Here is a 12490-nt window from a genome sequence, read left to right on the forward strand (position 1 = left end):
TGTGACGCAGTGTAGTTCTGTGTAACAACACCATGCTTAATGTGCACAGAATACAAATTAAAATATAAAAAAAAAAAATGGAAAGTGTCAATTAAAACACATCTGTTTTTCTATGTAGCCCGCAGCTGCACCTGTGAGCAATTAGTGTTTGATCTTAATTTAAAAATTAACTAAATTAAATGAATGAAAAAGAAGCTGATCAGATTGGTACAGCACGGTGTCCTCATCCTGGATATCCTACGCGGTTACATCACAGCACAATCAGGATGTCATTGCCCAGGTCCTGCTAAGTAGGTCATACAGTATTTTGGCTTCAATTTATATATTTTGCTGATTAATCTTTATAATCAGTCATTTTACCTGGAAGGATGCAAAATAATGCTTAAATCCTCTGCTTTGATATGTGTCAGCATTTCTTAAAATAAATAAAAAGATAAAAGAAATCCTCTGCAGTATATGCACTGTATACAATGCAGCAACTGAGATGCCCTCAATGCACTGTTACGGCAGCTTCGCATCTGTTGCTAAAACAAGTTATTGAATTTCCTGCACTGACATATAATTTAAATTCAGCTGCAAAGGCCACAGATAGAGGTTGTGTTTCATTTTCTGTTTGCTTATAGAGTACCATCAGAGAGCAATCCAATGGTCGGAAATAGGTATTTTGCCTAATTTATCACTTTCACACTGGAGCCCTGGCTCTGACCCAGGACAATGAACATAGGACCTTATTCAGCTCCATGTTTTGCATATGCGCAGCCGCATTTCTTCGAATGGATGTTCATGTTAAACATCCATTTGCAGCCAGTGGGTGTGAACACATGCTGCGAATAGATGGCGGCTAGGCCACCATTCGCAAGGCGGGGTTTGGTGGACTCGCAAGGCTGCGAATTTGCATCCTCGTGAATCAACCAGAATAACCCCCATAGTTTCAACCTGTGTCAAAACCCTTCACACTGTACCTTGGACCAGTTTGAGCCCTTTCACACTGAACCTGTGTCTGCCCTACATAATGAGTCATTAGGGCCCTTATTCTGGTTGGTGCGGTAATGTCCGCGTGCGGTCGGTCCGCCGATGTTTTGCGTCTGCGCATGTGCGAGTGGGGCGTACGGCCAAATCCCACATGAAATGTGTACACTACGAACAGGGGGTGGAGAGGGGCGTGAAGGGCTATTTGGGCTCATTACCATATGAATACGCCCCGCGTTTCATGGGCGTTCCCATGCAAACGCTGGGCGTACGTATGGTAATGCAGTCGTGACGCACGTGTAGGGGGCGGACATATGCCATCGCCGGATGTCAGCTGCCCGCCCAGATCCCTGCTTTTGCACGGAAAAATGTCCGTGTGGTCTGAGGTTGCGGGAGCTGGTGGAGCACTCGGTCCTGCATTCGATGGTCTGCGACCATCGAATGATAGGGGAGGTTCCCTGAGATGGAGGAGGCGTATTCCATGAAAAATACACGTGCGGTCCGTTCGGCCAGCTTCTTACCGCGTACGGACGGAGTTGGCGATCCGTATGGAAGGCGGGGTTTCGCACGCACGGTCCTGGCCGCATATTTGGATCCGGCCGCACCGATCAGAATAAGGCCCTAGAAGTGGACGGTTCTTTTGGTACACAAAAATTAGGTCATACAAAGTTGGCGGTGACGGTCATTTGCCCTTGTCTGCAGGATTTCTGCCCCCACCATCCCGTGTCATTGACAATCCTTATAGATGTAACTATCCACAATATGTTTTGAATAGACAATGAAAGAAAATCATTACAATTACCTATGAAAACTCCTTTCTCTCCTACAGTATAATACCTCCCACTAAACATATTGGGGGAAATTTACTAAGATGGGAGTTCTATTTCACATGGGATGTTGCTATGGGCAACCAATCAGAATCTTCTTATTTATTTAGCACCTTCTAGAAGATGATAGTATCTGATTGGTTGCCCATAGCAACATCCCATGTGAAACAGAACTGCCATCTTGGTAAATTCACCCCATAGTATATTACCCATTTGCCACTTAAACAAATGCGTTCCACTTTAATGGTGTGTACACACAGGTACAATCAGCATGAGAGATGGACTATATAGTCAAAATGGCATCAGGATCATATGCAGATCACACAGGTGTTTTCCCCTGCGATCCCAATGCGCGCTCCCAAGGCAGAACTAATTGAAACTCAGATAGACAGGGCAGCAATGACTAGAGTCCAAATCGCATGCATTACGGGTGGCTTGCCATGTGATTCAATCCCGATACGATCTGATCGAATAGCAAGCCTAATCGCCCGTGGGTACACACCATAAGTTTTATCACGTTTTCATTGCTTAGTTTTAAAATAAATAATAATTAATAACAATAACAATTAATAATAATAACAATAATAATACTACATTCAGGCACTCTCCTAGAATAGAATAACATGAAATTCTATTTAGTAACATTGCATTTTATTGTATAATATTGTATATTTCAGGAATAATTTGTCACTCTTTGTATATAAAATATTTCATTCTATAATCCCTTTCAATTGAATTGGTTTATAAATGAAAATGTACTATACTGTACATTGTATCTATTTTATTATTCAATGACTTACAAAACAATTCAACCCTCCAAAAAGTCAACAGACTTGTCTGAATTACAAATGATACTGGCTCAGAATGTTCTTTTATTGTAAACCACTAGGCTCTAAAATTAATTATTTAAAACGCATAATTATTTGCCTGCAGATTCTTTTTTTTAAAATAAAAACTGGACAATTGAGTTTGTAAAATTATTCAACACCTGTGCTTTGAAAGTTTCCACAGATTAAAGCTATTGCCCTAAACATTGGCTTTCTAGCCTTTACCTGTAAATCCTTAAATAAAAGGTCAACATGAATAAAATATAATCCAATTCAAATAGCATTGGTCATACTGTGAATCAGAAGGAAAGCTGTGAAATTAAAAATCAATGAGTATTCTTCTAAGATGATTAAAGATAAAGTTGTATACATTAACAATATAGAAATATACTATAAAATAATATCTAAGAGGGTGGATTTACTAAAGGTCAAGTTCATCAATTAAAATTGATTTAAATGAAGGTTTTATTTCTGGGGCTAAAACGTGCATTTACTAACATCTAAATATCTATATAAAATGGCTGTCAGTAAATATGCCTTTTAGCCCTTAAAACACAACATTTATTTATATTGTCATGTAATCTATTTAAAATCAAAATCGACTTCAGCAAATACACAACTTAGTACAGATCTTCTCTTGGACACCAATCTGCAAGGGATGAATATTCATGTAAATAGCATTTTCCCGCTTTTAATTAAAGAAAACAAAAGCTACTTGTGGCCAATAAAAAACAATCACAGACAAGCTGTTGACATTTTAGAGCAGGGATGGGGAACCTTTTTTGTGCCAAGGGTCGTTTGTATGGGGAAAAAAATCCTTCGGGGGCCATATGTAAAAACTTCTGTTACAAATTGTCCTGCTGCAGCCGCCCCGCGCTCGCGAGAATTCCCCTGTACTTGACTCCCGGCAAAGCCGACGTTCGGGTGTGCGGGCCACTCAGACCGGCTACCAGGCCTGAGGTTCCCCACCCCTGTTTTAGAGGATTGAATACTTTTTGTAGCCACTTTAGCTAACCGCTAATGTGGTCATTCAGAGTTGATTGGTGTTGTGCGAATTCGCATGGTGATTATCGAATGACTGTGCATCCCTACAGATCACACTACGCATGCGCAAGGCCAAACAGTGAAAAAAAAATGCAATTTATTAATCACAATCCACTTGCAACTTGAGTGAAAAGAAGCGGGGGTTTGTGGGTGGTAACCTGCAGTTTTCTCTGAGTGATAGGAAAAATGCAGGCATGCCTAGGTGTTTTCAGGGAGGGTCTGTGACATCAGCTCCGGCCTCCACCGGCTTCTTTCTACCGCAGACTTGTAGAAGGGTCGGGGTTGCTCACAGTGGAAAACTCATTTGAATGTGAGTGAGTTGTGTATGGAATTGCAGCTGGACAACGATCGGCGATATTTTAAGAAGCCATTTGCAGACTACCATGGTAATAAAACACAACTGGCAGGATGTATTAGTTCTGATGAATCATAATATACATTTATGTTTACGAGACTGAAGAGAACACCAGCAATTATAACAATGATCCACATTATTTAAAGCAGTGAATGAATCTGAATGGTGATTGGATTAGCTGAATATGGCTGTGTGTTTGCAGACATCTATTTCCTCTTACCTCGCAGTTACTGAGATCTAGGGACACCTCCTTTAGGTTAGGATTACACGCCAAACCAAGTAGTAGAGCTCTAAAATATAAAATGTAACTTTGATTATATCAGTAACAATAGAAGATATACACATTTAATATAGTGTCAATGATATGATCCCATCTGTAAGTAAATGAAAAACATGCGGGGTCATAGGGATTTGGTCATTAGGCCAACAGTGTCTAAATCGACAGTGAAAAGGTCAACCAATTTTGGTCGACACATGAAACAGGTCAACATAGTCAAAAGGTCAACGATCAAAAGGTCAACATGAGGTTTTCATAATTTTTTATTAATCCGACTTGTTCATACTGTACCATCCCCGTGGACATAGAGGGAGAATATAATAGCCTACAATCCTGGACTTTCCGTGAGTCTCCCGGAAATTGGGTTCACCTCCCGGTCCCCCAGGAAGGTGGGAAAGTCCACCATAATCCCACCTAGCCGAGGGTCTGCGGGGATTGAATGACGCAAATTGCGTCATCGTGGTTCCGTCCCCCACTGTGCAATGCCTGTAATACTGTCTTTTCTCAGTGGGGGCATGGCCATGATGATGCAATTGCAATGACCACACCCCACATAAGGCTCAATTGTTGAGCTCTGCCTCTAATCCCACCCCTTTTCATCGCTTACTCTAGCTGGCGGACAGCCAAAAAGTAGGCAACCCTGTAAAATAGTGTGCTGAGCGCAGCAAGGCCCCGTACCCAAAGCATGACGAGAGCAGCATGCAATACAAGGGGACACGTTACACTGAAAAGGTGCCCATGTGGACCTATGACTACATTGACACTCATGTCAATCTTTAGTCTGTGTCAACCCTGTTGACCTTTTGACCAAATGCATGTCGACCTTATGCATTTGTCAATCCATTGCCTGTTGACCAATAATGGTCAACCTTTTCAATATTGACCTAGACACTGTGGACCTAATAAACCATAACCAATATCATATTGATGAGTGTACTGCATTCTGTGCAGGAGGAGCCTGCAGACGAACGTTGGTTTGCACTTACTTCAGGGTGGAAGCATATGTTGTTTATTTAGTGTGGCTTTAAGCTGGCATTACAACTGTGAAATCATTATGCTACTTAACCATATGTAACATTATACACAGACTTTCAGACAACATGAAGCCATCATGTCTGGATTGCTATTACATTTTGTGATGACTTATTTGTATATCCCTATACATCCCTGTATATCCCTATAAAATAAACACATACTAAGTTAACAAGCACTTACATTGTATAATTAAGTAATAAAAATACACATTTATTTTCTATAATAAAATCTCATCCAATGGTAGGCGTTGTGCTTCTGTGCTAAAATGAAGCTGTTGTAACTATTGTTGCTGGATTCTTGAATACCACAACACAACTGTGTTTTATGACTGTGCATTAAGTTTTATTGATGATTTAACATGTAGGAACAAACACCATCGGCCCCATCTCCGATAATAATCAGACTCTGTAGTCATTGAGGTTATAAATTTTAACTGATATTTTAAATATTTACTGTGTATTTATTTTAACTTCATGAATTAAAGCATTTGATTTAAATTCATCATATCCATTGAAATGGTATAGTACTTGCACTACTGCATATGATTGTATTGTACCAATGTTTCCCTTTCTTTTGTGCTTCTTTTAATGATGACTAATGTATTCTCTTTGTTGTAATTAGGTTCAATTGGGCTAAAGCTGTTTCTTTTTCCAATGTGTTCATTGGATGGAGTATGCGTCCTTACACTCAGGGCTAGTGCAAGGTTTTTCAGCACCCTAGGCAAAAACTTCAGCTTAATGCTCCCATCACCATCCACACACCGACTTTCCAGATCCTTAGGTGAGAGTGTGGAGGAGGCACCTTAGATGGTTAACAGCTGCCATTTGTATACAGTTCAACAATGATGCCATTCTTAGCGTCATCATTCATTTTATGGTAGACAGACTCAGAGGAACTCCCAGATTCTGGAGCTGCCTAAAGCTAGCTAACAATATAGCCGGCCCTGATTACACTGTCAGGGGGATCTCAGCCTACTAGCTGTCTTTACTGTACTAAATCCAGGCAGTGAGATTTAGTCAATAGAACTCCCACCCAGAACTCAATCTTGTGGCATGTCCATTACTAGGTACAGGTTGAGTATCCCTTATCCGAAATGCTCGGGACCACAAGCATTTCGGATAAGGGATTTTTCCGGTTTTTGGAATATAAATATTTTAACATACTTACCTGGTCCCCCTGATATTCCCCCGATGTCCAAGGTGGCCTTCACAATCTTCTTCAGTAGTCCCTGGGGTGTATTGTGCGAGTTTGCCGGCGTGCCGGTGACGTCACCGGCGAACTTGCGCAATGCACTGCAGGAACCGCTGAAAAAGATCTTGAAGGACGCCGTGGACATTGGGGACTTGGTAAGTATGGAAAAAAGGGGCGGAGGGAGGGGGGGGGGGGACAAAACAAATAATCCAAAATATTCTAAAAAAACACAGTTTTTGGAATATTTCGGATAAGAGCACTCCAGATACAGGAGACTCAACCTGTACTTGAATAATCTACATGGAGCTACTGGGCGGGTCTTTGCTTTGCCAACTCACATCCCCAACACTCAGGCATATATTCAATGCTGTGGGCGAGCGGTGACTGCGAGCAGGACTTTTTGCTCGCAGTCACCGCTCACCCTGTCAGTATTCAACTGACCCCCCTCATTCGCAAATTCCCCCTCGCTCCTTCTCCAAAAACTGCGAGAATCGAGGCTAATTACAGCGAGTTTGCTGCACTAGCCGCGGCTCTCACAGTTTAGGGGAATCCTCGCCGTTCTGTGACTGCGAGGATTCCCCCGGAACGTTGCATAGTGCGAGCGGCCGGCGCGGGGGTTAAACTGCGAGGATCACTGGTTTTCTGTGATCCTCGCAGTTTAACCCCCTCGCCGGCCGCTCGCACCGGCATTGAATACCTGCCTCAGAATTAGAGCATGAGCTCAGACTCTCTCTGCTAGAATCTGCTGGTGCCATGGAAGACCTGAATAAATGAATTTACATAAATTAGGTGTAAAAAATATTTTTGCTTAAAAACTTTCTTCCCATGTTGTTAAAATATACAGAAAATGTGGAAGGCACTGGACATAAAAACATGTAATGCTTCAGATCTTCAACTTGGGGCTGTTTCTAAAATATATACCATGAGCAAAATGATCGACCACAACCATAGTCCGAAACAACACTGTGCTCCACATGTTGCAGACATGCCTAAATATCCATACCAGCTAGTAGAAATTAGATTCTTTATTTTGTAAGAAATCTCCAGTTATTTTTAATCGGCAATCATTTACACTTCAAAATCAAACTGGTTTTGCAGTGTAAATGATTGCCAAATTATAAAAAATAAATAAATGGAGATTCTTACCAAATCTCTCACTTTCTGATTCTCTCTTCCTATTACATTTCAACGACTGGAAATTTGTAACCCAAGGTTACTAAGAGCGCTGGTTCTGAACAATTATAAAAGATACCCAGTATCTGGGCACCATTGCTGCCTCTTGTCAGAGGTTGTATACCTCAATCCAAAGCCAAGAGAACAGAAAAGGACATGAAACTAAAATCGCATTTACTTTCAAGGGGCGCAGCTGTGCCCAGTACAATAATAAATATATACAGTTTCTCGAATAAAAAAATTATTTTAAAGAATTAACATAATATAGGCTGAGGAAGCCGCTGACCTGGACACACAGGCGGAGAAACGCGTTTAGTAGCTACATTGAGCTGTCTGACGAGTCATCGCACACTTATTGACATGCCGCCAAAAATATATACATAAGAGCGGTCTCACTATTGAACCATCCGTGGCTGCGCACTTCTACCTCTCACCTGGACCCTATATTTGGCGGATTAACATCCCAGGGAAATTATAATTACAGCCAATAGAGAAGTTTATCCTAAATGTGGGACTAGTAAATCTAAAAGTATGCCTTGCTAAAACTTGACATCTGATGCCTCTAATTAGAATTAATATATACCAAGCCTTATACTGTATGTTACATGTTGTATGTCTTGTCATGTCTATATTTTGAATTGTAAATGAAGTGCACTTCTTATGTTATGCTTATGAAAATTATTTTAAAATACATTTTATATTAGAGAAACTGTATATATTTATTATTGTACTGGGCACAGCTGTGGCCCTTGAAAGTACATGCGATTTTAGTTGCATGTCCTTTTCTGTTCTATTACATTTCACCCAGCGAGTTAGATTTGGGTGAGGTGTGTTCAAACTGATATCTAAATTGCAGGGTTTTCCCTGCACAGAAAGAAAATACCTCCCCCAAATCTAACTCTCTTCACATGTTACATCTGCCCCACCTGCAGTGCAGCATGGTTTTTGCAAAAATTGCAGCCTTGCTAACAGCTATGAATAAGGCCCTGTGTCTAGCAACCTACTGTGTAACCAAATGGAGCTTAACCAGTGTTGTGCTGACCAGTGGCAGCTTGTACCTTCTTGGAGAGGGGGGCTGCCTCTGGCCACAGCTGCCGCGAGGGTACTGTGATGCAATAAGCACCCCCCCCCCCCCGTCGCCGCCGCTGCCTCTCCTCTTGGTCCCCGGCACCTGTGCTATGATGACAGGCACCATGACCGGCACATGCACAGTAAAGACTCGGCAGCCCGCAGAAAGCCGTCCCGGAGGGAGCGAACACCTCCCAATGGGACTACCTTGGTGACTGGCAGGGACTTCCTATTGGAAGTCCGACCTGCCAGTCACAGTGAAGCCAGTGCAGTCTCACAGACTGCATCTGGCTTCACTACAGTGGCGGATTTTACCTGGGGGGCTGCAGCTCTGCAGCCCATAGGTAAAAATCGCCACTGGTGCTGACACAGATTGGTAAAATCCAGGTTTGTAGATTTAGAATTTTGCTGCAGATGATTCTCTGCCTGACATGTGCTAGAAATACACACTGGATTATTATATTCTATAAATAGTGGATACTATCTTAAATAAACATGGGTTTCTTAGATACCATTATGACCAAATTGTAAAAAATGTTTTTTTCCTGGGATTGTGAGCACATTTCTGATTGTCCTTTGCTCCTATCCAGTAGCATATTTTTATTCCATCCAAGCACCTAGTTGGATGGTTGGAGGAAAGTTGGTCTGAAAGCCAGCATACGGCGTGGCTTTCTCCCAAGGCAACCTAGGCGCCCTTGGCTGTGCCCCATGAAATCTGTCCTGTCACATGTTTGATCACAAACACTGGCTTCTCATGTTATTGGGATCTCTACCAATATGCAGTAATGTGTTGGTTATTATATCTCTGTTGGTATAATATGATTCAAATCTATAGTATATAATATAATGTGTATCCTATTAGGATGTTAATTAAGAACCATGTAGTGTAAACTAATGGGCAGCTTTGCTGCTATACTGTAAGTGGCGCCACTACTGGTGTAATTATTATTATTTTTACTAGTCATTTATATAGCGCACACAAATGTCAATGTGTTTTCTTTTTTTTCCAATGGAGGGTCAATGTGTACCCGTCACGAGCCAAGGTGTTTTTTTTCCTATGGAGGTCAATGTGTTTTATTGTTTTCTGTAATATAAGTCCGTTCCCCATCTACCACAAAAAATATAAATCCTATAGTGTACAGTATTAATAATAATAAAGGAGCCAAAACAGGTATTTTGCCTAAGGCCCCATGAGGTTTAACCCAGCTCTAGTCACAGCAGGTAGATTTGAAAGAGAAACAGGTCTAGCTGAACTGTCTATCATTGAGGGCACCATAAATTAGCTGCACCATCATTTAAATGGACATTTTGCTGTGTAAATACCACTGGGACAGGATGCCTATGCAAATAAGACTGCTACAAATTTAATTATGTTTTAATACTGGCCTAGGTTCTCAATATCTGTGTACCTAATTGGTTTTCCTAACACTATGTTACTAGGATTAGGACCAAAAGGAAAATAGTGTATTAGATTATCACACTTGGCAGCAATATTTGCTGATGTTAATTCAAGAATTAAATATGCATAGTGTTGCTAGCTATACACAAGTAATAGCTATTGCAGCTTATGTATGTTCACCCGATAAATAACAAGTATTAAAATCACAGGCAGAACTGAATTACAAATTTGCATCTGTAATTTGTACTTGCGCTGTTCTCACAGAAATATTCAAATGTTAATATACAGTAATAATGAAAGAAATGTAATGAAAGGAAATTACCTCCTCAGGCCCATTCTCAGTAACAACATTGAATATTTCTTCCTAATAGCACAAACTTAGCTCAGATGTCATGTTATATGAGCTTGCCCTTAAAATAGCTGACATGAATTACTTTCATTTAGATCATATTGAATTCATGAAAGGACAGATATAAAAAAGGTATAAACTTGATGATACAGGCATCAGACTGGTCAGGACGGATTCAATCCCGAGCGGTGATGAGTGGTCATCTCGTGTGGCTTTATATGCATCATTTGGAATAACAGTAGGTAGTGTTCATTCTAGCACCCGCCATCTTTGATAACCCATGCAGATCCTCTTCCCTGCCTGGGGTGTGTCGCTGTCTGCTGTAGTGCTTCTAGCACAGTGTGGTCTGCATAGTATATCAGCACTGATATGCAAACCAGACCCATGCTAGAAACACAACAGCAGACAGCGACACCCCAGGAAGGGAAGAGGAACTGCATGGGTTTCCAAAGATGGCGGGTGCTAGAATGAACAGTAAGTAGGACAATATTGTTCATTTTCCTGTGCATCTTTATGAGCTGCGAGAGAAAGACGGTGATGTTGCGGTCGCAAGGTGCCGCAGCTACAAAGCTTTCCGATGTCTGATGACATATTGTCCATTTCACTATGAACTTAATTGGCCCCATCAAGTCTTAAATGCAAACAAAGCATATATTATATGGCAACCATCAGCTGGAAGAGTCACGGAGGGAGCTGCCAGAAGTTTCATCCAGTCTCCAGGTGCCTATGCCCACATACTGTACTCCAGTACTGCCATGCTCTCACAGTTCAGAAAAGCTTATATGATAAGCCATTGCACTTCGTATTGTCTTATATTGCTCATTACAGCTATAACTGGCTATTTGTCCTTACGAAGGGGCCCTGAAACGCTGCATTAACTTAACGGCTATCACCCTATCTATCGATATAAATATAGATATATGTAGATCGATCTATCTATCTATCTATCTATCTATCTATCTATATAGCTAACTAGGCCTCATCATTATAAGGTGAAGTACTGCCACTGACCACTAGAGGCTACTCAACTTCTTTGTGTGCTCAAAGATGTAACAGAAAGTGGCAGCAATTTAGATGGGGTCTGGAGGTGAATGGAGAGTTTGTGGGCTTAAAACTGTCACAGATCAAAGTGAAAGTAAAAATTGTCACAGCTCAAAGTTAAAGTACATCACAGAATCCATCATTTTTATTGGCTTTTAACTAGTATCCAATAAAATCACACACTTAACAGAGTTGCAGGATGCACACTTAATATCAATGCAGTCAAGAAAAAATCCCCAGAACCAGAAAATAAATGAAGGAACTTGAAGTCAAATAGGCTATGGCTAAAAGCAACTGACAGTAAAGACATGTGAACACTAACCAATGCATATTGTAAGTCTCCAACAATCACTGTTATTTGTCATTCTAACCACATAACACCACAGTTAGCCGCTCATAAATCCCAGTCACCAATGGTGACAAATAAGCTTCTATTACTGTAGCCACATGCAATTCCCCCACAGATTATTATGCCAACATCTCATGTATCAATTGTTGCCTACATCTCTTAGATTGTGATTTTAAACAGGCAGATGCAGCGTTACTATTTTTTCCACGTCATTAATGTTCGTTTATTTGCAGCATGGTACCATTTACTTTATGTACAGCATAAAGCAATATGCTGGTGCTTAATAAGTAAAGCCGGGTAATTAAAATATATATTTACAAAAATAATAAGACAATGGAGGCCAAAATGTGTATCAGAGAAGAAACTCACTTCCTATGCAACATGACCATACCCACAAGATAGTGGTGTACTATTGTTTATTAACAGTTTCTTATATAGCGCACACATATTCTGCAGCGCTTTACAGAGTATAGTTGAACACTCACATCAGTCCCTGCCCCAGTGGAGCTTACACTCTATATTCCCTATCACATGTACACGCACACACACAGATATTCTAGGGTTAATTTGTTGGGAGCCAATTAGC

The 12490-nt window shown here is 40.9% G+C and overlaps 1 protein-coding gene across 5 annotated transcripts in view; it reads right to left on the reverse strand.

Annotated features, from left to right (window-relative positions):
- Window positions 1-12490, reverse strand: part of CARMIL1 (capping protein regulator and myosin 1 linker 1) — a 458885-nt gene that overhangs the window by 125145 nt on the left and 321250 nt on the right. For all 5 annotated transcript variants that reach the window (XM_083187811.1, XM_083187810.1, XM_083187809.1 and 2 more), the window contains one exon: window positions 4243-4312. In XM_083187811.1, coding sequence (XP_083043937.1) covers window positions 4243-4312 — 70 coding nt within the window. The remainder of the gene's footprint in view (window positions 1-4242; window positions 4313-12490) is intronic.

The sequence above is a fragment of the Crinia signifera genome, chromosome 5, assembly GCF_055691185.1.
Source record: "Crinia signifera chromosome 5, ASM5569118v1, whole genome shotgun sequence".
Taxonomy (NCBI): domain Eukaryota; kingdom Metazoa; phylum Chordata; class Amphibia; order Anura; family Myobatrachidae; genus Crinia; species Crinia signifera.